Here is a 26,767-nt window from a genome sequence, read left to right as displayed (position 1 = left end):
AGTAAAATTCTAAGAAAACGTGAGAGAACATACTTTCCTTACTAAATTTGGAAGGTTAGACTCATGCAAAGATTTGGCACTTGCAAGGATATGAATATATAGTTCCATGGAGTAGTGTAGGTAATCCAGAAATACAGCAGTCTATTTGGGAGTTTAATATATGATAAAGATATTTTTTATCATTGGGGAAGAGAGTGGATTATGGAATAAGTGTTGTAACAACAGAGTTAATCTGGAGAGAAGTGGATTCATTTTGCTGCCCTGACATCAAAGATTTAAATATATATTTAAAAAGTCATAATAGTACTAGAATATAATGGAGTGGAGATTTTCTCAGCTTGGTAGAAAATTTAGAGGCTGTAAATTAAAAGTCTTTTAAATTTGATTATGAAAACTCTTAATATTTCTGTCAAAAACATTCTAAATAATCGAAAGTCTAATAGGGACAGACAGGGCTAATTTCTTTTTTATTATTAAAAATTATTGGGATGACATCGATCAACAAAATATAATGTTTCAAGTGTACAACTTAACAGTATGTTATATGTATATTGCATTGTGTGTTCACCACCCAGACTTATTTTTCCTTCTGTCACCAAATATTTGATACCTTTTACCCTATCTACCTTGCCCCTCCCCTCTCCCTCTGATAACCACTGATTTACTGGCCATGTCCATCAATCTCTGTTTGTTTGTCATGTTTGTTTGTTGATTTTAGATTTATATCCCACATATGAGTGATATCACGTGGTTTTCAACTTTTTCTGTCTGGCTTATTTCCTTAGCATGATTATCTTGAGGCCCATCCATGTCGTCACAAATGGCGGTATTTCATCTTTTCTTATAGCCAAGTAATATTCCATTGTATATATGTACCACAGCTTCTTTATCTAGTATTCTATTGTAGGACACTTTTGTCACTTCCATGTCCTGGCCACTGTGCATAATGCTGCTGTGAACATCGGGGTGCATATATCTTTGCAGATAAATGTTTTCAGTTTTTGGGGTAAATACTGAGAAGAAAGATTGCTAGATCACATGGTAATTCAATTCTTAGTTTTTTGAGGAACCTCCATACTGTTTTCCATAGTGACTGTACCAATTTGCAGTCCCATCAGCGGTGTATGAGGGTTCCTTTTTCCCCATATCCTCTCCAACACTTGTTATTACTTGTCCTGTCGGGCTAGTTTCTTAATATGCAAGATACTCATATATTAGTTAAATTATTATTAATAAAAAATGTGTAAAATCTAAACAGGCTAAGCACACATTCAAATATTCTTTAACCTTCCAGTCTCATAATAGAGCAGATATATTTTTAAAGTGGAAATGAATCAATTACAATTCAAGGAAACAGGAAAAAATGTCATTGGCATACTAGATATTAAGGGATTTTTGAAATATCTAAAGGAAAATATATGAGATTATTTGGAGAAAGAATACTGGAGTAAACCACCTTCTAAAGGTCAAGTAGGAAATTGCTCTGGATCCAGTATACCAGTTAAAGTGGATACTCAGTAAGTCTCATTTGGATGAAATGGCTCAGGAGGAAAAAAAGTCTAATTAAGAGTATGCTTTTCCAGCAAAAACTTGCTCACCTCAAGGAACTTGTAATTAAGTCTAGAGTAAGAGGCATATCTCAGAAAGATTTGTGGGTATGGCTGTTGGCAAAACAAGATGACTGCAGTTAAACAAAAAACCAGCTAAATTTTTTAAAGAGTTGTACTGCCAAATGAGCTAGTAGGTTCAACTAAAAGAGACCGTGATTGTTCATGACTTGTGTGCCTCCTGCCTCTGAATAGGAAGCCGGCTGAAAAAACTGCTCAGCCACCAAGGTGGTGGTTATGGGCATATTTTTCAATACCTTATTTATAGATCCAAGAATGAGCAAGGAAAATGAATGACTGGTGCCAGGAGGCTCAGAGAACAGTGAACTGAGAAGCTGCTCCAGGAGAGCAGAACCAGGACCCAATTAAAGAATGTTCTCCACTCCCAGAGCAAGCCACCCTCACAACTTCTGCCCAGCCAAGTTTCAAAATTCACATGGATAAGTGACTGTTGAGTCTTCCCCAATCTTCCCCTTTTCAAATTGGAGATTTATTTCAGTTGTATTATTCCCATTCTACAATTATATGTTGGATGTTTGAGGGGCCGCTAACTTGTCTTTTTAGTTTATTGGTCTCCAGATTAAAAGGTGCCACATCTGGATTTTAGAGTCTATCACAGTCCTGGACTTTTTGAGTCTATGTTGTGATTGGATAGGACTTTGGGGTTATCCCCCCTAGGGAGCAGGGTGTGTGTGCGTTGTGTACAGAAGGAAAAAGCAAATATTTGTGACCAGTTGGCAGATTATGGTATAATTATTTTCCACAAATATTTCCTGCCTCTCCCTGTAAGGGAATTAAAATTCTCTACCCACTAACATCGAATTTGTACATGTGACTTACTATGTCCAATGAAATGTGAACAGAAAGGATGGATGTCACCACCAAGCAGAATCCTTAAGTAACATTATGTTGTTCTGCCATGGGTGTCTTTTCTCTTCCATGAAGGTAACATGTCCAAGAAAGGGGTTACTTCTTCAGCATAACTCCGACTTGCCATTAATATGAGTACGAAATGAATCTTTGTAGCTGTAAGCCACAAAGATTTGGGAATTATTTGTTATTGCAGCATAACCTAATTTGTCTGACAAAAGTTTTTGTGTTCACCTCTAGAATTCTCAAGATGGTAAGCCTCCAAAATATCCCAGAAATCACTGTTTCTCTGAACTTTACTGATGAAAAGTATAGAATAAAATCTGTTATTGCTATTTATCGCTTTTCCACATATGCCATATATACAGTTGTTTTTTTTTTTTCTCACAGCCCAAGGTCTCAATTGCTTTTTCATAACTCAGAACGAATAGTCAGAAATTTTACTTTGTGCTACCTATTCCTCATTAGTGGAATGAGGCAGTTTTATTCAATTGGCTTTTATATTGCATGGTAATTCTAGAAGCTGTGGTCTAAATTTGTTGTCATACCCGGACACTTAGAAGCAATGAGTTGTGGCATCTGTCTGTGATTGAATACCATCAAAAAAACCATGGAAAGGCTTTCATACATTTTATTTTATTTAATACTAATTTTTTTAATTTAAATTTATTTATTTAATGATGATATTGGTTAACGAAATCCAATAAGTTTACAGTAAGGCATATATATATTTACACTGTGTTCACCTCCCATAGTTAGATTTCTTTCTGTCACCACATATTTGTCCCCCTTTACCCCATTTACCTCTTTCCTCCTCCCCCTTACTTTCTAAACCATTAGTCTGTTTTCCATGTCCATGAGTCTCTGTTTGTTTGTCCTGTTCATTTGTTGCTTTTAGGTTTATATCCCACATATAAGTGATATCATGTGATTTTCAACTTTTTCTGTTTGGCTTATATCGCTTAGCACTCCATCTATGTTGTCGCAAATGGCAGTATTTCATCTCTTCTTATGGCTGAGTAATAGTCCATTGTATGTATGTACCACAGCTTCTTTAGCCAGTCATCTATCGTAAGACACTTTGGTTGCTTCCATGTCCTGGCCACTGTGAATAATGCTGCTATGAACATCAATGTACAAATATCTTTTCGGATATGAGTTTTCAAGTCTTTGAGGTAAATATCCAGTAGAGGGGTTGCTGGATAATATGGTAGATCAATTCTTAGTTTTTTGAGGAACCTCCATACTGTTTTCCATAGTGGCTGTACCAATTTGCAGTCCCACCAGCAGTGTATGAGATTTCCTATTTCTCCGCATCCTCTTCAACATTCATTATTGCTTGTCCTGTTGATTATAGCTATTCTAACAGGTGTGAGATGGTATCTCATGGTGGTTTTGATTTGCATTTCTCTAATAGCTAGCAATGTTGAGCATCTTTTCCAATATTTGTTGGCCATTTGTATGTCCTCTGGGGAGAAGTGTCTGTTCAGGTCCACTACCCATTTTTTGATTGGATCGTTTGTTTTTTGTTATTGAGTTGTTTGAGTTCTTCGTATATTTTAGATATTAGGCCCTTATCGGAGGTGTTACTTGCAAATATTTTCCCAGTCAGATGGTTGTCTCTTTACCTTGTCGATGGTTTCTTTTGATGAGCAGAAGCTTTTAAATTTGATGTAGTCTCATTAGTTTATTTTTGCTTTTACTTCCCTTGCCTTTGAGGTCAAATTCATAAAATCTTCTCTAAGTCCAAGGTCCTTTAGTTGAGTTCCTATGTTTTCTTCTATGCATTTTATTGTTTCAGGTCTTATATTCAGGCCCTTAAACCATTTTGAGTTAATTTTGTTGTGTAGTGATAGACAACAGTCTAGTTTTATTCTATTGCATGTGGCTTTCCAGTTTTCCCTGCACCATCTATTGAAGAGGCTTTCCTTTCTCCACTGTATATTTTTGACGTTTTTGTTGAAAATTATTTGCCTATATAAATATGGGTTTACTTCTGGACTCTGCTTCCATACATTTTAAATTACAGTGTCATTCGTTAAGAGTTTTCAGGACGCTTTTCAAATATAGGTTTTTGTTTTTTATTTTAATATGAGAAAACCTTGCCTCCTTCCTCCTCATTTTTTTTTTTTTTGCCTTACAACCCCAGTGATTTGGTCTTTGATTAGTATATTCTTTGGAGGACCCCAGGCTCAGCATTTTCCTTTGTATAAGTTTTTTTTTTGTTTTTTTGTTTTTTTATTTTTGATTTGTTAGGTTTTAGAACTTCATAGCGAAAAGTTTGGTAGATTGGAGCAAAAGCTTCAGTCAGGAAATTTGTTTTCTTTAAATTTAGTTCATTTTCTTTCCTGTGCTGAAAATTTGAATGAGTACCTGAGTCTTAAGAATCCCTCAGGGGTGCCATAGTAATAGATTATGTTTCATAAAAGAAAGATATAAAAACACAGCATGTTTATATCCTGTACAAAAACATTTTCACCAGTTCAGTGACAGGAGAATACTTATTATCAGGTTAATTCAGTCAAGGCTGTGGTCATAGTGTTTTAAATAGGCATAGAAAATAAGAACTATAATGAAAGTTATAATGTAATCCAGTAATTGTCTATTGATCCTCTGCTAAGCAAAGCATCTTGAATTGAAGTAAGTATGAGCAGAGCTGGGCAGTTTCACTGACTGGTAAATTTTTATAAGACTTCAAGATTATATTCTTGGAATTCATCTCAAATCTATCAAACTGACTTGAATTGAACTTTGGTACCCAAGAAGATGGCACAAAAAATAACTGAGCATGGTTAGTGAAGGTCTTTAATTTCTGAAATTTAAATGATTGACCCTGATCGCATCTGCATCTATTCCTTGAAAGGCTGTTCTCCTGGTATATTAATATCTTTGCACAGAGAGCCTCTGTTCATTTTATGTGGAAATGGCAGGGTTTTTGTCTTCTTGTCACATTAGCTAACTGGAGTCAAGCACTCAAATGTGAAAGTAACTTTTTTTTTTTTAAAGTTTTGGATAAGTATTTGTAAAACCGTTTTTTGGACAACTAGTAATTGGACAGTTATATAAACTATTCATAGAGTTGAGAAGAAGCCAACAGTTAGTTTTCAAGCGTTTTTGGAAAGCATTATTTAGTTGATTCATTGTTTTTTGACATCCTTAGCATTTGTTGTTCTGGGATTATAGGAAAATAATTTATAGAATACTCAGTGCAGAGCCTTTGAGTTCTCTTAATGTCAGGGAAAGGACATCAAGAGATCTCTAAAACTGGCTTGCTTGTAAATTAGAGATGACAGAGGTCTGGAACTTCTTTTAGCTTGATGAACCGAAGCTAAAATATAAAGAATTACATACTTTTTCATAGATAAATTTGTCATTAATGATCTACCATTTGTAACATGCTTTTTGTTGATTTTCTCAATAGAGATAGAAAACAAGGAATGATAATATTAAGTAGGTTATTCAAATCAATTGTGTCTGTAAAACAGATTTGAGAATTTCAGTTGACCTAAGTGCAGGTTAAGTAAGCAAAATAATAGATCTACTAAAAAGCTAAATTGATCTAAGTTGTGCTATAAAAGAATATCATCTAACAGTTTTCAAAAACGTGGTCCCTGCAACAACAGCAGTATCAGTATTACCACAGAACTTGTTAATAATGCAAAATCCCAGGCCCCATACCAGGTGTCCTGCATCAGAAACTCAGCTTTTGGCTTAGCAATCTGTTTTAGTAAGTCCTTCAGGGCATTCTGTTGAATGCTAAATTTTAAGAACTACTGATCTAGAAGAAAGTCTACTTCTACTTGATGCTCATCAGGGCATGCCTGGATCAATTATTTTGCTTTAATTTTATAATCTGTAAAAGGTGCTGACCAGCTGTAGTGCTTCTAAAAGAAAGTGCTGTGGTATCATAGGACTAGAACTAAATCTTATGGGGATATCTGAAAGAAACTTGGTTTATTCAGCCTAGAAAAAAGATATTTTAGAGGCTTAAAGTGTATAATTGTTGACTTTGTTAGCTAAAGGGCCACCTTAGTTCCAGAAGATAGGACCAAGCAGAAGAAAATCTGGAAAAAGTGTTACATGTTATCTCTATGATTTAGTGAGCTTCACTTCTCTGTAGGCATTTGTTCTAGCCACTGTCTTAATGGCAATGCTACAGTAATCATTCATGTAGCGGGTTGAATCAGGTGACCACTAAGGTCTATTCTAGACTTAGTATATATCTATGACTTGCACTAAGTCACCATACTCAGCTTCTGGTTGTTAAAAAGAGAAATGTTCTCAGATTTAAGTGATATGTGAACTCCTCTTTCTTGAAAATGTTATTGTTTCACCTCTGTTCAATCTTTAGCTAGGGTTAGAATTTAAATTAAGTCTTGTTTTCCTTCTCCCTATTGAAGATATTATTTCATTGTCTTCTAGTTTGTTCTTGTTGTATGCAGTCTTATTTATTGTACTTTTGTAGGCATTTTGTCTCTTCTTTCTTGTTACTTATAAGATTTTTTTTATCTTTTTAAATTTTTTTTATCTGAGCTATCTGGGTAATAGCTCAGATCTGGCTTCTAGTCCAATCTATTGTTTATATAGTCTATTGAATATTTTTTTATTGAATATTTATTTATTTTTAACATTTACAGCACCTGGTCTTCCTAGGTGGTCTGTCATCCAAGTACTAACCAGGCCCGACCCTGTTTAGCTTCCAAGATCAGAGAGAATTGGGCGTGTTCATGGTAGCATGGCCGTAGACATAATCTGTTGAATTTTAAATTTCATTGACAGTATTTTTCTAGAAGTCCTATTTGGTTCTTTTTTATATTTGTGCATTTCATAATGTTCTGTTATTTTTGTAATGATTTAAGTTCCTTTTATCTTGTTTATCATCTTAAACATGTGTTTTATTTCAACTAGGAAAAAGTTTTTTATCTCAGATCTGTGTCTATGCTTTTTATTCTTTTTGTTGATTATTAGACTCTACCTCATGAAAAATCAGATCTTCCTGCAGTATTAAATTTTTGATTGTGAGCTCATCTTCAACAAGAACTGTTCTTTCCATAGGAAATTATGTTTCTTAGATTATAAAAGTGTCCTTATTGAGTTCTTTCGCATTTGTTTTTCCTGGTTGTCTCAGGGGTTTAACTGATCCAGGACCCATTTTTTGTTCATATTTTAGCCTAGAGATTCCTGTACTTCATGGGTGTTGTAAATTCTGACAGCACACCAACATTGGGATTTTGATTTCTCATGGGAGACTTTTCCTCCCCCCACAACACTACGTGCACGACTAAAACAAAGCTTCCATGTCACTGTAATCTGATCCTTTTTCACTGATTCTTTTCACTTTAATCTTATCTCTTTTCACTGGACTTTTCGATGGCTCAGAAGTATGCAGATGCTGTGAATGAATATTTGTGCCCTCCTCAAATCCATATGTTGAAATCTAATTTCTAATGTAATACTATGTGGAGTGTGGGCCTTTGGAAGGTATTTAGGTCATTAAGGTGGAGCCCTCATGGATGGGATTGTGGTGCCCTTTTAAGAAGAGACCAGAGACCTAGCTTGTTCTCTTCCCACCATATGAGGATACAGCGAAAAGCTGAGAGTCTGCAACCTGAAAGACAGCTCTCACCAGAACCCAATCATGCTGGCATAAACTTCTGATGTTTATAAACCACCCATTCTATGGTACTTTGTTGTAGCATCCCAAGCTGACAAATGCAGCAAGAGTCTAGTTTATATATCCACTCCTTTTGCAAAACCTGAGACCTATCTCTGTGTTTATATTAAAATCTAATATGTAGCTTTTAGATAATTCTGACCTCATGTCCTTCGGAGATCTCAGCAAAATCAGCTCAGGAGCATACTTCTTTGGCTTTGAGTTTCTTTTTCATTTCTAGTACCTAGAAAATTTCTTTCCTTTCAAGCTCAGTTTTGTAACTAAAAATTACTATAATATTTCATTCATAATTTCTGTGGTTATGTCAGCCTAACCTGCCATATTACGAGAGCTAAAGTTTTCTTGTGTCTTAAATTTCCCCTATTTATTTATTATTTTGGTACTGTGTGTATAAACAAAAATTAGATATAAGTATATCTATAGAAATATATATATTTCTTATACCACTAAAATTCTAAAATGAATTTGTAACAATGTAAAACTTTATAGTGAATAATTTTTTGTAAAATTTATAAATTTTTTGCAAAATTTACAAATTTACAATGAATAAAATTAACAACATCAACTTAATAAGATTAATGTTATTTTGCTAAAGCTATATTGCTAAACCCAACATAAATAATACTAACTGTCAATGCAGAATTTTCAAAGCTCACATGTAATGTATGATTTTTCAAAGTTTCTACCACTTTGTTTAGTTAACCTCTTTTTTACATTGTGGTGAATTATTTTGTTTTTCACTTTATACAAACACATAAAGGTTTACATTTTGCCTTTAGCTCATGGCAAAAATGTGTCCATACTTGATACCAACTTAATTGTAAACACAAGTGCAATTTCAAACACTAAAATCACATAATGATTTTCAGTCATAAAAATAAGCATTTAGGTAAAACAGACCACAATTAGTTTATGTTTTCAGACAATCACAAAAATGAAACCACAATTTTAAAAAATTGTCCCATCAAGAAGTATGGAACCTGTCTCTGGAAACCAGTTTGGGAAACCCTGATCTATGACATGTGTGTGACATGGCTGCTTGAATTAGTCTCTAAGAGTGATGTCAACAGAATGAAGGAGTAGATAGCTCCAGATTCTTATTCCTCTACAAAAACATTGACCAAATGAATGCCGAATCAAGAAAAAGGCAGTCTAAAAACAGTAAAAATTTGTGTGGTGTTTTTACTTGCCCCTGCCTCACTCCACCACCAGCACATTAGGAGTGTCACTAGTATTTTGTGTAGAATCTTGTTTCTATAATTCATGTGAGAGGTTAACCTATGTTTCTTTCCTGTAATGTCCTTATCAGATTTTGCTATTGAGTTATTCTGCCTCATAGAATAAATTAGAAAATGTTTTATTTCTTGGAATTATTTGTATAAGATTGGTGGCATTTGTTTCTTAAATGTTGGAAGATTCAGTGAAGCCATCTGGGCCTTTGCTTTTGAAGAAGGTTGCTTTTGAGGGAAAATTTTTAATTACAGCATTAATGCATTTTATACTTTAGGGGGTGTTCAGATTTTCTGCTTCTTCTTGTGTCACTTTTGGTAAGTTGTGTTATTTGTCCATTTCATCTACTTTGTTATTTTTATCGGTATGTATTTTTTAATACACTCTTTTTAATGTCGATATTTATAGTGATGTCCAGATTTCCGATCTTCCTGATATTTATACCTTCCTTCCTTTAAAAAAAATTTAACATTCTTTATTAGTTGTTTATAATTTAATTTATGCTTTCAAAATCCAACTTGTGGTTTTGTCAGTTTTCCTGTATATTTTTCCATTTCATTGATTTTTGCTCTTATTTCATTATTTTCTATTATATATTTTGAAATGCAATTTTCCTTTTTTTCTTAGCTCTTTGAGATGGATATTTAGATAATAGACTATCAGCCTTTTCGCTTTTAAATATATATGTTTATGGCTATAAACAATTATGCATTATATTTTTATCCTGATTCAGCTCAAAGTTTTTTTAGTTTACATTGTGATTTATTTCTTGGCCAATAGATTAATTAGAAGTACGTTGCTTCATTTTCAAAATAAAAAATTTTGTTGTTGGGGAGGGTTTTCTGGTGTCCTTTTTCAAAATTCATTTGTTGCATAATTTCACTGTGGCCAGAGACCAAAATCTGCATTGAATTTAATGCTATCAAATATGTAGGGACTTACTGTAGGAATCTTTAATTATATGGGAACTTTAAAAACATGCATATTCAGTGGTTGTTAGGTGCTGCATTATTTTATATATATCAGTTAGGTTGCTTTTTCATTGTGACATTAAATATTTAATATGCTTCTGATTATTTGAATTAGTCTATTTTATTTGTGTTATTTTTGTTTAATATTTATTATTTTATTTTTATTTTATTATTAGTTTCAAGTATATAGTACATTGGTTAGACATTTATATAGTTTATGTAATGATCTTTTTGAAGCTTGTTGGGTATATACCAATCTGGATTTATTATATCTTTTCATTGGATTAAACTTTGTATCGCTAAGGATATTTTTATACCTTAAAAATCTTTTTCTTATGTTTACTAAGACACACAAAGTTCCTTTTGATTTTTAAATTGTTTGTCTTTTCCCATCTCTGTGTCCTTCTTTGGTAGTGCATCTCTTTAAAGTACATAACATAATTATGTATTTTTAAAAACTAGTTCGAAAGATTTCCCTTTTACTATTTATATACCTAATGCAATTACTGTGGCTTTTCTGTTGAAATCTACCATCTTTTTTACCTTCTGTTTTTTTACATTCTGTTTATTCCATCTATTTTTTTGTTTCTTCATTCTTTTCTTTGCTTTATTTTGATTTAATCAATTATTTCTTATTTCATTGTCCTATATTAGCTGGTCACATTTGTTTATTATTTTTAGTTGTTCTTCAAGAGATGAAAGTATGCATTTTAAAATTGTTCATATGTACCACAAATAAGTACATATATTTTGTACTTTGTACCTTCACTTGTTCCTTAATGGTGCAATTTGAATTATGGACTTTTTACCAGGACCCTTCCTGCTTGGTGGATCTTATCCTGATTTTCTGCCCCCTCTGTGAAACTGCTCAAACTCTGCTTAGCTTTCTTACCTCTTAGTTGGTGCTTCCTGATTGCTGTTTCTGTTTCATGCCCCCTATACAGCTTAGGATTCAGTTAAGGCAAACAATATAAAGAATGTCAGTCTCATTTCTCTGCAAAATACTTTATTTACTCTAGCTTCATTTTATGTCCTATTTGATTGCCTTTTTCTTGGGACGGAGGGATGGTACCTGGGGTTGAGAGTTCTGAACTCCGTTATTCTTTGACTTCACATCATTGAGAGGTACCTATTTTCTTCTCAGCTTCCATGCCCGTGTTGGGAATAAGCAGATTCTCCAAGAGAAAGAAACATTGGAGATATTCCAGGTCACCTCAATGTTTAGTTTCTCTCTTTTGTTTCTTAAAATCCTTGTGTCCTTGATTGCTCTTTGATGCTTTCAAACAGCTGTTTTTGTTTTGTTTTGTTTTCTGTTACTTTACCAAGTTTTATAGTGGGTCTTGGTGGGAGGATTTGTTTTACATAAGCTGCATTGTCACTGGCAGATGTGGAAGGCTCTTTCAGTCTCTTTTTATTTGTAGGTACTCTACCTTTTTTAAAAAATGCTTTGCCCGCTATTTGTTAAAGGGACTGTTATTTGTTTTATAGGATTTCCCATGGTACATTCCTGTGATGTTGCTCAACATGTTCCCCTGTGCTCTGTATTACCTTTAAACAGGTGGTTAGTAGTTGTAAATTCTGACAAATATAGTTTATAGATAATTGCATGTATTTCTAATAGCAGTGAATTGAGAGGCTTATAATATCTGGTTTACCTTATTTGTGTGACATTAAAACCAAATCTTGGGTTCAACTTTAATTTGCGTTTGTGTCAAATGGTATATGTATGTTTTTAACTTTCTAAGAAACTCACAGGTAGTTTTTTTGAAATTAGCTATACAAGTTTATATTCCCACAACCAGTGTATGAGAATTGCAGTTGCTCAAAATTCTTGTCAGTGTTTGGTATTGTTATTTTTTTTTTGGTTAATTTTAGTCATTCTAATGAGTATGTGCTGGCATTTCTTTTTGGGTTATGTTCATCATTTCTTCAAAACCTAATGATGCTGAGACTTACATGCTCATTGGCTGTTCATATATCTTCTTTTGTCAAGTGCCTGTTTAAATCTTTTCCCCATATATTCAATTGGGTTATTTTTCTTATTATGAAGTTTTATATTATTTAATGTATTCTGGATACCAGTTTTTATTTCAGCTGTGTGTGTATGTGTGTGTGTGTATGTGTGCGCGTGTGTGTGCGCACACACATGCGTAGGCTGAGTCCTTGCCTTTTCACTGTGTTTTATCTAAGAAATAATCTACTCCAAGTTTTAGAATTTTTTTCTCCTATGTTTTATATTTATAATTAGATTTATAATTAACTTTTTTTTTCTTTGTTTAGCTATATGACCCATTTACATATTTTCTTTTGTATAATAGAATGACAGAACAGTTAAGGTTATGTTTAGCTATATGGAGATCCACTTGTCCAAGCACTAATGTGAGAGGTCCTTCAGGATTTTATTGGTTATTACCCCATTTACTGATAAGAAGATGTATTTCCTGATAATAATAATGTACAAAGTTCAAAATATATCTTTTAAATTCATATTATTGCATTATTATTTTATCCTCACTTACCATAATTTTTCCTGCTTGATCTGTCAAAGTCTCAGTGTATTCTGTTAAAATCTCTTACTATTATTTTGTTCTGTTTTTTGGTATTCCCTTTTCTGTAATTTTTTCCTTTATGTATTTTGATGTAATATTATATGTTGTATTAGAGCTTGTGGCAGCCAGATCTTTATTTAGAACATTGACAGGAAATGGCTCTTATTTAATAATTTTTTTCTTGAATTTGAACTTATCTGTTAATTAATATGTTATTACCTCTTCCTTTATATTTGTTTCTTCTTATATGGTTTTGCCTATTATTTATTAGTCAGTTTCACCAGTTTTTAGTCTTGCCTTTATCTTTTAATAGGGTGATTTAAACAATACTCAGTTATTGTGCTATTGACTTGTAACTGTTTTTTTGTTTCATATTTTTTCCCTTTTTAAGTTTCTTTTGTTCCCTTTGTTTTGATGCATATGTCATATTTTTTAGCTTTGTACATCCTCACAGTTTGGAATATAAGTCCTCTCATTTAAAAAAAAATGTTCTTCAATTTATAATTCTCGGAATTAAGCATCAAAATTTTATTTGTGACATATTTAATGTAAGTAGTTTATCACACACTTTTATTCTCCCTCTCCTATATTTTTAAATGTATTCCAGTGTTTTAGATCATAAGTATTATTATTACAGTATTATTTTTTATGGTATATGTCTTTTTTCAACAGTAAATACTGATATCTATATTTAATTTAAAAGAATTATTAAGCTTATCTCACTTTTAATGAATTTCCATGCTTTAGACCATGGCTTACAATGTATATCTTTATGTGAAGATATTCGTTTCATATTTTATGAGGCCTTCCTTATATACTAAATATTTTCTTCTCACCTTTTAGCTCGATGTTTAAAAAATTGTCACTTTTTTTTTCTTTCAGTATTCAGTACTTGTTATTCAACTGTCATCTAGTTTTAGCATTGCAGCAGAAAAATCTGATTTTGTTATTTGGTTATTAACCTGATTTTTCTGCATGAATATTTGTACTTTTTGGAAGTTTTTTCTCTGATACATTGATTATTCTTGGTGTCTTATTTTTTTTCTTGGCTCCCCTTTGCAAACATCAGTTGAGCTTTATCTTACCTATTCAAACTAATCACTTTATCATAATTTTCAGTTTCATACTGGTGTCCTTAGTTCTGAGAAAATATCCATGCTTGTTTTTTATATAACTTGGGTAATTTTTCATAGCTTAAATCCTGCACTTATTCCCTCTTATGTGGATTTTAATTTAGTTACTATATGTTTGGTTTTTTTATAACCACATTCCCTTTATATTTCCTGTTGTTTTTTATTTTTCATGCTATCATTTCACCTCAACTATTTTCTCCTTGTTGTTTTATGCCTCTCTTTTACTGAGAATAGTTTATTTTATACTCTAGAAGGTGATACCAAAGAGTTTCTTTAAAATTTCCTTTCGACCCATTAATATACAATTTTCTGAGGCTTGATAATCCTCTGAGTCTTTTGGATGCTGTATTAGTCAGGATTTTCCAGAAAAACAGAACCAATAAATAGCGATGTTGTGTGTGTGTGTGTGTGTGTGTGTGTGTGTGTGTGTGTGTATGTGTGTGTGTGTGTCTGTGTACACGTAATAGGAATTGGCTCATATAATTATGAAGGCTCAGGAGTCCCAAGATTTGTAGTCACAAGCTGGAGACCGAGGAAGTTGGTGTAAGTCCAGTCTGAAAGCTCAAGACCAGTAAGAGCCAATTTCAGTTCAAGAGCCAATTTCAAGTCTGAAGACTGGAAAAGACTGATGTCTGGCTCAAGGCAGTTTAGTTAGGCAGGAGAAGTTCTTTTTTAAAAAAAAAAATATTTATTTTCTTTTCAATTACAGTTGACATTCAATATTATTTTATATTAGTTTCTGTGAAGAAGAGTTCCTTCTTATTTACAGAAATGTCAGCCTTTTTGTTCTAGTGAGCCCTTCAACTAATTTGGCAGGGCCTACCTACCTTAGGAAGGGGAATCTGCTTTACTCACTTTACCAATTTAAATGTTAATCTCATCCAAAAATACTCTCACAGACACACCCAGTATAATATATGACTAAATATCTGGGAACCCCATGACCCAGTCAAATTGACACATAAAATTATCAGAGATGCTGTACATTTTCCTTTGTTTTGCAGTATTTTTATTTGGGTCATGCGTTGGTATTTTACTCCTCTCCTTACTTGACCTCAGACATGAAGGATCTATACAGACTGTATACTTCTCAAAAAACAAGATTGATAGATAGTCTTTTATTCCTTTCTCTCCCATTTTATGGGAATTTTATTGTATATCCAGACTACTTATATGGTTAATGATGTGCACATCTTCCATCTGACTTCCTGATTCTATTGGCTTTCATGTGGTTGTCCATTATCAATAATGATAGCTAACCAACTTCAGTAACTTGAATTTCTGAGGGTATATTTCCTCACATAATAACAACTCTAGAAATGATATTACCTTAGAGGCCTCAGGAATGTCAGGGCTGAGGTCTTTGTCATTTTTTTGACCTATTCCTCAAGATTCCAAGGCAGCTGCTAGAATTCTAGCCATCATATACATATTTAGACAGCAGAAAGAAGGAAAGACCAGGCAAAAGGGCTTCTTGCAGACTTTCCTACTTTTAAATCATTTGCCTTCCATATATGACAAGAAGCTAAGAAATGTAAATATTCTGTTTATATAGCCAAGGATTATTTTGTTAAAGTAGAAGAGAGTGTGGATAATGAGTAGGCAACTAACATATTCTGCGAATATATTTTTCAGTGAAGGTGGCATCTTCTTCCTTTCAGCCATGTCTGGTTTTCTGAAAATGTTCTGAACTTGTATAATGCAGTTAAACGGTCATTTTCTAGCATGTCTTGTTACAGAGGTCCTTCGGTTCTTTTTCTTACCTTCCTCAAGGGACTATACCTTTGAGATTACACTACATTTCACCAGTTTCCTTTCAACCACACTTTATGCCATCTCTCTAAGATTTGCAGGTTCTCTTTAGATAAGGAGGAAGCTAGGTGGCAGAGAGTAGGTCAGAGAGTCACTAGGAAAAAGGGAGAACTGTATTCTAACTTAATGGTTAGGAGTAGCAAAGTATAGAGAGGAAGAGCTCCCTTCTTCTCTATTATGCAATGCCCAGAGTCTCTGAGAACAGAAGATAGATGGTAGAAGACTTTTCAAGAATGTTTGATGTCCCACTTTCTGAATTCCCAGAAGGTTTTTCTTAATTTAGCTCTGCCTTCTAATTAGGGTAATTTCATCTCTAGTTTCGTCCATCTTGGTTTTAGCATTATTGTGGCTTTTCATCTTTCTCTGGGTCTTTACTATTGGGGTTGTTTGCAAAAAGCTGTACTGAGGAACTGTTAGCCAGACAACCTTTATTCACTGGTTATTTGTTTTAATAGCCATTTGGTTTCATTACCTTTTAATGAGTTCTTTGATAGCAAGTTCCTCAATTAACAAGGCAGTCTTTCAGGTTTCCTCTCCTCTAATTGTTAACACATTTTGGTGCTTTCACACAGATACACTATGATGAAAAGTTTCCTCTTTTACAGCTCCTGTAGGGCATTCAAAAGAGAAAGAGACAGGGATGGCAGCACGTTTCCTTGGGATCTAGATGGTTTAAAAGCATTTTTTCTTCCAAACTGAGACTGAGTGAAATATTCATATTAATGTTCTATTTCCTGTAACATGATTATCTCAAAGTAGATTTCTAGGTGTATGAAAGTTGATTGGGTTCAGCTCACATTAAAATTTGTATGTTGTATTTTTTTTTATAACCACCTTTTAAGAAATTTGAAATATTTAATTCTGCCTAGGACCTAACTAAGTTTTCATTAAAATTTTTCCTCGAGGTATAGGCAGTATTCCTCAAGAAGACAGGAACATTGTGTCATAAAGTACTTACCAATCATCGAGCCCTTACTATGTACCAGACACTGTACAGGGCTCTTTATTATATTCTCTCATTTATTGCATCCAATCTATGCAAGGTTGCTGACATTGACTTCATTTTACTGATGAGGAAGCTAAGTCTAACCAAGGTTAAACAACTTTCCTGAAGGTCACATAAGTAATAGAGACAGCATTTGAACCTATGTCAATATGAGCCAATGTCCTCACTCTTTTCCGTTTCACTTTTACTCTAGTCCTATCTTGTTTTCACTACCACTTCACATGCACTGTTCTCCCATAGTGAGATTAATTAGAGAGCTAATTAAATTCTTGTAAAAAAGATCTTAAGTGATTTCTATTAGAGAAACCTCAGGTTTTAAATATTCTGAAATGAAGCATTTGTTATTGGCAAAAAATAATGAACCAAAGCACCTACAGGATACGTTAGCTCAAAAAAGCAAAAAAGAAACTCAGGCTAATGAGGTGTTTGGGAGGAGAAATGCTCTTAGTTAGGGTATTGACCAGTTAGGAACTGAGTAATATGTTGTATGTGGAAGTTAAAAGCCACTAGCTGGCAGACAGTCAGGCGTCTGTACCATTGTGTTTTGTAAACTCTCTCCTATGGCTGTGGTGTGTTTTTTCCAAGCCCACTTAATTTTTTTATGAGGTTTGTAAAGGTCTTGAATAAACAATTGAGATTATAGAGGTTTTCCTGGAAGCTTTGGTTAATATTTTAATATGCTCTGCTTTGTCACATTATTAAATAGCTTATTGGAAAGTTTGAAAGAGAGGATAAGAGAGGATTTCTTTTTTAATTTTTCTATTTTTCTTTTTGTTGTAGTAGTAAATATCAAAATTGAATGTAGTTTTTAGCTGATTCCCTCTTTTTTTTTTTTTTTTTTTTTTTTAATTTCAACTTTATACCTCTATCACCCTTGGATTGGGGATCCAGCATCTGGGAGGCCTCCACTTAAAATGCACTTCAAGTAGAATTACAGTTTAGAGGTTATATCTTGAAACTAAGCCAGTGACTGTAAATGTGTATAGTATGAGAGGCCTGGAAAAAGGAAGAGAGAATTGGATAGGGTCAAAAACAGGAACTAATAGAACTTTGGAGATTACCTCATCATGACCTTTTGCTCATTAATATTTGAATCTGATTCTTTGGCATCTTGGTTGTAATCTGGTGAAATGTCAAGCATGGCAAAGACTGAATACCTTCAAAGACATTTCTGTGTTAATGAGATGACTTGATGAAGTTGACCTTTAACCTGAACAGGAGCTGAAGAAAGAGAAAGGAAGAGTTATTTCTCATTATGAGGACTTTTCTATGGAAGTTTGTGTAGTAGTGATTGTTGTTATTTGTAGATTATTCTATATTACCTTACTTCAAATTGTAAGCCAAATTATTTCCACGATGTTTTTGTCGGGATGTAATGAAGGTCACCCATCAAGTCCTACCATTTTTGTGAAGCCTTCCTTGAATGTTTTGGCCTCATAACCTTTTCTTCTAAAATCATATAGCACTTACAGTTTATTCTGCTCAATTTAGCACTTAATTGCATGTTATCCTTGATTTGCTTCAGAACAGGAAGTACACTTTCCATTTTTTTGCATGACAAAATTTTTTGGTTTAAAAGAAGAAAATCGTATGACTATGAAAGGTACAAATGGTTAGTAAAATATTATGCACTCATAAAATATATTTTAAGTAAATATACCAAGTGTTTTTTAAAGAGTTTTCCATATGCAGGTAATAAGGATACAAATTATACTAATAAGACATTTATTAAGTACTTAATATAAGCCAGGTACTTCTCTAAGTGCTACATAGGAATTATTTTTATTTAACCATTATATCAATCTAACTTGTAGATGATGAAACTGAGACAAAGGTTAAAGTTGATGGTCTAAGGAATTGTATTTAATGTTTATATGTTCAGGTTGGTTTTCATTAAATCACATACCTGTAATTTCTGTTTACCTTTATACTTTTTCCTTTGTTTTCTGATACTTTTTTAGTCTATGGCAGTAGAACGATACAAATTAATGTATTTGCCAGTGATATTATTATTATTTTGTAATGTACTGATTAATTGGCTACCCTTTATCCTTTACTATAATTTTGGGCTCAAAAAAATATATATGTATGTATTTTCTTTATAATGCAGAACTACTTGCCAAGCTGATATTGGAAGAGTAAGACATATAAAATTATTGACCAGGAAGAAATTCTTTAGGAGGTTATTATAGTTTATTTCTGGTTCAACATAAATTAGTCAGGTAAAAAGATTCTTTTAGGGTTCTAGTTGTGATGCCATAGTATCAGACTCTCCTGAAGTATAAACAATATAAAAACTGGACAAAATAAAAATCTGAGTATTGTCAAAAAGAGGAAGGGATCAGTGCTTGGGATGTCAATAAGAATAGGTTTTAGAGGAACAGGATATCAAAAAAGAAAGAAAGAGAGAAAGAGCCCCCCAAAATGTTTTTATAAAATTCCCCTTCAGTCCTTGGCTAATTTCTAAGCTGAATATAAATAGGGCACACTCTGGGGCTTTAGAAGACAGCTGCTGGAATATGAGTAAATACTCCAGAAGTTGCACAGCCAGAGACATTGAGAATTGGATACATAGAGAGACCTGATGAGTAATGTGGCTTTTCAGTTTAAATATCAGTAAAGCCATTTGCAAGGGTTAAGGACAAGGTCCTAAGAGTAACAAAACTAAAATGGACCCACTATAACTTTACAAACAAACCCAACAAAATCAGGTAGTCCACTAATAATTTAACTGCCTACCTTAACAAAACTCAAAACTCTATTGAGGAATATAAGATAATCAAGAGCCTCTATAGTAGCTTATCTGCAATGTATAGCATATAAAACAAAGTTTCTCAATATGCTAATAAGCAGAAAAACTGACATAATCAAAAGTTAAAATAGTCATAGAAGTAGCTCATTAGATAATCCAGATATTTATGCTAGAAAACAAAGATTTTAAAATAACTATGATTAATGTGTTAAAGAAGACAAGAAAGAATGGACAAAATATGGAAAAAAAGATGAATTATTTAAATAGATATTAAGAATCAGATGTTTATTCTAGAATAGCAAAATGCAGAATCTGTAATGAAAAGCTCCTTAAGTGAAGTTTTAAGCAGAAGTCAAGATTAGTGAACTCAAAGATAAGGCTATAGAAAACACCTAAACATGAACACAAATCGAGACAAAAAAGAAAAATTTTATTTTTAATTTTAAAAATGGAATGGAGCATAAAAGAGAGATGAAGCACAGGTGAAAAATGTAACATGCGTGTACTTGGAATCTCAGGAGAGGAAAGAATGAGAATGGTACAGAAGCACTACTTAAAGAAATAATGCCTGAGAATTTTCCATATCTGTGGAAATGCACCAATCCACAGAGTCTGGAAGTTCAGCAAACCCATGCAGGAGAAATACAAAAATATATATACTTAGGTATGTGAATATTAAATATAAAGAAAAATCTTAAAACAGCTATAGAACAAAAACACATTCAAAGGAAAAATAATAAGAATGATGGCTGCCTTCTCATAGAAACAATGGAGGCCAGAGGACAATAGAATGACTTTTAAAATTCCAAAAGTGAAAGAAACTGTCAATATATAATTCAGTACCCAGCAAAAAATATCTTTCAAAAATAAAGATGAGATGCTCTCTGCTGGCCATGTTGCAATAATTGGTACTAGATTTATTCTTGACCATAAACATTTGGAATACCAGACAAAATAAGTGAAATAACTGTTTTCAGGTATTGGACAGCAGGCAGTACAGGGCTGTGATATCTGAAAGAAGGTAAACAAATGAAACATAGCCCTAGCAATCTGCCTTCAGGTACTTTGCAAACTGTGGTACAAGTAGGGTACCCAAGGTAACCTAAGCACAGCATGGTAGTAGTGTTGAGTTAGGAAGACAAAGATTGGAGTTTGGGGAAGAGGTTGTCAGTATTTGTAAGGAAGCAGTGTTGAGATGTTCTTGAGGAATAGCACCCAAATCTGCATTGGTATCCCTTTGAAGCTTTGGCTGAATACTAAACTGTTCATGTGTAGGAAAAATCCATGAGGTCAGGCAAAAAACAACTGCCAGTGTGGAGAAGCTGATCACAATTGCCAAAACTCACACAAGGAAGGAGGATGTTAAAATTTCAACCTATAAGAAGGGAAAGACTCCACTGAACTCTTGAAGCATTTAGTAGAGCCACCAGGAGAGTGGTTAGTAGTGGGTCTACAGTTAGATTTCTATTAGGCCTAATGATTCTGATCTCTACATAAAAGTGCATATCAACAAACCTCGAAATTTTAAAAGAAACTGAATTGTTTGCCATAACAAAAGTTAATACTCTTTAAAGAAATTCAACAAAATAGAGACACTCAACAACCTAAAATTCACAACATCTAGTGTTCAATAAAAATTTACTAGATGTCGCAAGAAACAGGACAGTATGAGCCATTGCAAGGAAAAGAATCAGTCCATAGAAAAAGTTGCACAAATGACAGAGGTGACAGAATTGGCAGATGAATGCTTTAAAACTGCTCATACACACACACACACACACACACACACACACACACACACACGCTCAATAGGTTCAAGTTTTAAAGGTAAATATAAATATAAGGAGAGAGATAGAGGTTATAAAAATGAGTCAAATGGAACTTTTAAAGACAAAAAAATCAAATAAAAAATATATACTGTATTGGATTAGTAGCAAAAATCAGCAGCTTTAGAAGAGGTTGGGAAATTTAAAATACTGAGCAATGAAAACTATCCAAACTTAAGTATAGAAATAAAAAACAACAGGGAGAAAATTTTGGAGAGCATCAATTATATCTGGGTCAATATCAAGCAGTGTCACATATGTCTGACTGGCTTTCCAAGAAAGAAGAAGGAAAAGGAAAAGTATTTGAAGAAATAATGATTGAAACCATTTTAAATTTGATGAAAACTATAAACTTGCATTTCCAAGAACCTTGATGAACACCAAGCAGGTCACCACATACACACACGCACACACACACACACACACCAATGCACATCATAATCAAGTTGCTGGAAGAAAATGTTAGGAGCAACCAGAGGGAACAAAATACACATTACATACAGAGAAACAGTGATGAAACGACTAAATACTTTTTTTTTTAATCAAAAAAATGTGCAGGCCAGGAGAAACAACATGTCGAATATACTATAGGAACAACAAACAACTGTCACCATGGAATCTTATACCTAGCAAACAGTGAAGGTAAAATAAAGACTTTTCAGACAATCAAAAGCTGAGAAAATTTTGTTGCCAAAAAACATGAATTTCAAGAAATGTTAAAGCAAGTTTTTGGGGTAGAAGTAATACAAGACGGAAACAGATGTACACAGAGGACTGAAGAGCACCACAGATGAAAAGTGTTGGAAATATAAAAGATTTTTATCTTTTTAAAATATATTAAATAGATAATGGAATTTTGAAAACAAAAATAATGACGATACTTATATTTATAACTTATGAAGAAATAAAATATATGAAAACAATCACATGGAAGGAGTGAGTGGAAGGATACTATTTATATATATATATAATAGTATAATATTATTTAAAGGGTGGACTGTAATAAGTTAAAGATGCATACTGTAAGAACAATCACTAAATTTATAAAACAAGGAGATATAGCTCATTAGTCTGTATTAGGGTTCTCCAGAGAGACAGAACTAATAGAATATAGATGATGGATGGATGGATAGATAGATAGATGATAGATAGATAGATAGACAGATTAGATAGATACTTACTAGATAGATAGATATTGATTGATTGATTGATTGATTGATTTAACAATAGGTACTGGCTCACTCAATTATGAAGGCTAGGAAGTCCCTCAATCTGCCATCTGCTAGCTGGAAACCCAGGAAAGCCAGTGGTGTGGTTCAAGGGCATGAGAGCCAGAGAGCTGATGGTATGGATTTCAATCTGAATCTGAAAGCTTGAGAACCAGGACCACCAAGGACAGGAGAAGATTGTTGTCCCAGCTCATGCAGTCATAGGATGATTTCAGCCTTCCTCCACCTTATGTTCTCTTCCTGCCGCTCATGAATTGGATGATGCCCATCCTTACTGGGGTGAACCTCTGCTTTACTCATATGCCAGTCTCTTTTGGTAAAGATCTCACAGTTATACTTAGAAATAATGTTTAACCACCTATCTGGTCATCCCATGGCCCAGTCAAGTTGACACATAAAGTTAAGAAGTAAAATATATGAAAAAGAAGAAACACATGGAATGGGTGAATGGGAGGATATTCTTCTTAAATGGAAATTATATAATATTGTTTGAAGATAGACTGATAGGTTAATGCATAGTGTAAAGTCTAGTGCAACCACTAAATGTATAAAATGAGATATAGCTAGTAATATATAGGTAATATAGCAAAAGTAGAGATAAAATAGAATCATAAAAAATACTCAGTTTCAAGAGAAATCAGGAAGACAGAAAAAAATAGCAGATTGGACAAAAAAACTAAGATCCAGGTAATAGATTTAAATCTAACCATATTGCTAATTATATTAAATATAATTATATGATATAAGCGCTCTGTATAAATGACAGAGATTTATTATTCTGGATAAAATAGAATTATCCAACTATATTCTGCCTATAGGAAACTCACTTTAAATTATAAAGACACAGAGAGGTTAAAAGTAATAGGAAAGAATAAGATATATTCAAAGAAAGTTGAGTTTCTATATAAAAAAAGTTGAGTTTCTATATTACTATCAGGTAAAGTAGACCTCAAAAGAAGGAATATTCTTGAGACAAAGATTGACATTTCATAATGATAAAATGGCCAGCCAATTCATCAAGAAGATATTACAACTTAAATGTGTCTGCAAAACTGACAGAGCTGAAAAGATAGACAGATTCACAATTATAGTTGGTTATTTTAACATTCCTTTCGCTAACTGATAAAACAAGTAGACAGAATATCAGTAAAGATATAGAAGATTGGCAAAACAATAGCAAATAACTTAAGTGACATAGGACATTTCACCACCAACAGCAGCGTTTTTTCCCCAGTGCTCATGGAACATTCACTAGGCTAGAGCATGTTCTGGGCCATAAAACAACTCTCAATAAATTTAAAATAGGTAAAATTATATTGACTATGTTTGCCATCTACAACAGAAATAAATTTGAAATCAGTAAGAGACACATTTATGTAATATACTCTACTTGGGCCTTTATCATTGTTTTTGATTAAGATGTGCATTGTGTGTGTGTGTGGTTTCCTGCTTAGTGTTCATTGAGCTTCTTGGAAATGTAGATTTATAGTTTTCATCAATCCAAAAAATCAAGTTCCATGGGGCAGGCAGAAGTGAGACCAGGAGCCGTAATAAAGGAAATGTCTACACTAGAGGTCAGGCTAGAAGGTTAAGGAAGCAGAGGAACAGGTACACAGAAAAAGGGAGCAATTTATAGGGTGGCTTTATGTTCTCTCCGTGTAGTTTTTACTTGCTTTACTAGATCAATTTCTGTGTCTGAACTTTCTCTATTTCAGAATGAAATAACTCACGTGAAATAACTAGAGAAAGATAAAATTCGACACACCAAAATGTAAGCCAGGGAGTATTACTTAGGAAGCAAAAGCAAAAGAGAACGTTGGTATGAAAGGACAGCTCTCTTTCACAGGATATATTTCTTTGAAGGAGTTTATAAGATTTCTATGCATTTGTCTTAATTGTGTTTGTGTCTTTGTAAAAAAAACAATGATATCTCCCATTTTATAAATGATGATCAGATACATCCTGGCCCAGTGAAACATATGGAAAAAAACATATTAAAGAACACTGTAGTGCGAATATGGAATTTTCATGAATTCTTACTAGATCTACATTACTCTATGACCCACTCTGTAATAGCAAAAATATAAAAAAATAAAATCGAAACAGACTAAATCTTCAACAACAGGAGAATGGACAAATAAATTTTGGTATACTCCTAAAATGGAATTTTGTGGAGTAATTAAAAGTGTAAATTACCTCCACTCGCATTACATTAAAAAAGCTTCACATAATATTGAACCAAATAAGCAAGTTGCAAAAGAATGAAAAGCATGTGATATGATAGAAAGTTTCAAAATACATAAAATAATACAATATATTTCTTGTTATATGTATCTTTATCATAATAGTATTTAAATTTTTTTATAATTTTTTTCAATTATAGTTGACTTTCAATATTATTTTATATTAGTTTCAGGTATGCAGCATAGTGCTTAGACATTTATATAATGTATGAAGTGATCCCCCCAATTTGTACCCACTTGGCACCATACATAGTTATTACAATATTATTCTCTATATTTTCTATGCTGTATTTTATATCCCTGTGACTACTTTGTAACTACCAATTTGTACTTCTTAATCCTGTCACCTTTTTCCCCCAGTTCCTGAACACCTCCTCCCATCTGGCAACCATCAGTTTGTACTCTATGAGTCTGTTTCTGTTTTGTTTGTTTATTTTGTTCTTTAGATTCCACATATAAGTGAAATCATATTGGATAAAGAAGTTGTGATACATATATAGACTGGAGTATTACTTAGCCATAAAAAAAAAAAATGGTATCTTACCATTTGTGACAACATGGATGGACCTAGAGGGTATTATACTAAGTGACATAAATCAGAGAAAGAGAAATATCATAATAGTGTTTTTAAAATACAAGTGGTATTCCCAACACCAATAATGGTCACCTGTTGAGAGAGGGAGGAAAATGATTAAGGAGGTTACACATTACAAATTACATTTGTAATGTTTAGTGGATAAATGTGTTCATAATATAATTCTATATATCTTTCTGTCTGGCTGAAATATTTCATAATTTCAAAAAAGAAGGACAAACTGACTGATTTGAAAACTCAGATTTTTTAAGACCCATGTCATCTTGTTTTTCAGAATAGATAGTGATGAAAAATCACTAACAAATAAATAATAAAAATAAAATGGATATATAGCTGGAAAAAAAAGTGGACATATCTTCTATGATGTATGTCTTAGACCCGACACTAAGGTGTTATTCACTCAGTATAAAGTGTTTGACTACTCCAGAGAAGATAGTAAGATATTAATTTTAATATCAATATTTTAAAAATTACCTTAGAATTTATGTTCATAAACCTCAGTGCTCATTTTCGAAGAAAACAAAATTCATCCTTTTATTTTTTTCAGGAAATCTTTTTCACTGTTTTCATTTTATATATGTTAAATTATAAAGCAGTGAAGACTGGTCTCTAGATAAGTTAGGAATTATTGTTTACAGGTATTTTTTTAGGTTGTGATTGTTTGAAATTAATTTTCTCTGAAAAGATTTCTTCTTGGTTGAATTAAGATTTTGAATATTGTTTATCTGTTGTTGATTTTGAAAAAAAGTGCTTCTTGAATAAAGAGCTGGGCTGTATGAATTTTAACCTAGTGTTATAGCTATGTGACCGATCATGATGAAACTAATATTTAAGATGATTGCCGTCAGGTGCTATTAGTTGCAATATTATTTGAATGCAAGAGTATTCTGAAGAAGAAAACCTTAAAGACAGAAAGAGATTTGACTTGGGGTGGTAAACAGAATGCAATATACATATGATGTGTTATTGAATTGTACACTTGAAACGTATATAATTTTATTAACCAGTGCTGCCCCAATTTAATTTTTAAAAAAATTAAATAAAAATGATTTTATTTTGTTGGAATTTCATTTTAAATCATTAACGTTATGATTTACACTCTTGTATTTCAGGGAAAGGTGGCTCAGACAGCATGTATGTCAGCTTGCAAGCATTTAGCCACATCCTTGATGCAACTTTTGCTGGAAGCTGAAGTAAGGCAGCTCACCTTGGGAGCTTTACAGCAGTTCAACTTGGATGTCAGAGAATGTGAACGTAAGACAGTGAACCA

General features: G+C 33.0%; 1 protein-coding gene and 1 pseudogene across 1 annotated transcript in view; one reads left to right on the top strand and one right to left on the bottom strand.

The window, feature by feature from the left end:
* Window positions 1-26,767, top strand: part of EXOC6B (exocyst complex component 6B) — a 517,527-nt gene that overhangs the window by 323,951 nt on the left and 166,809 nt on the right. Inside the window, exon 19 of the mRNA XM_039852508.1 lies at window positions 26,610-26,751. Within this exon, the coding sequence (XP_039708442.1) occupies window positions 26,610-26,751 (142 nt within the window). The remainder of the gene's footprint in view (window positions 1-26,609; window positions 26,752-26,767) is intronic.
* On the bottom strand, window positions 7,106-7,224 carry LOC120594691 (uncharacterized; annotated as a pseudogene).

Source organism: Pteropus medius, unplaced genomic scaffold, assembly GCF_902729225.1.
Source record: "Pteropus medius unplaced genomic scaffold, Ma_sr-lr_union100, whole genome shotgun sequence".
NCBI classification, from domain to species: domain Eukaryota; kingdom Metazoa; phylum Chordata; class Mammalia; order Chiroptera; family Pteropodidae; genus Pteropus; species Pteropus medius.
The sequence above is the reverse complement of the archived record's forward strand: the minus strand, read 5'-3'. Positions and strand labels throughout refer to the sequence as shown.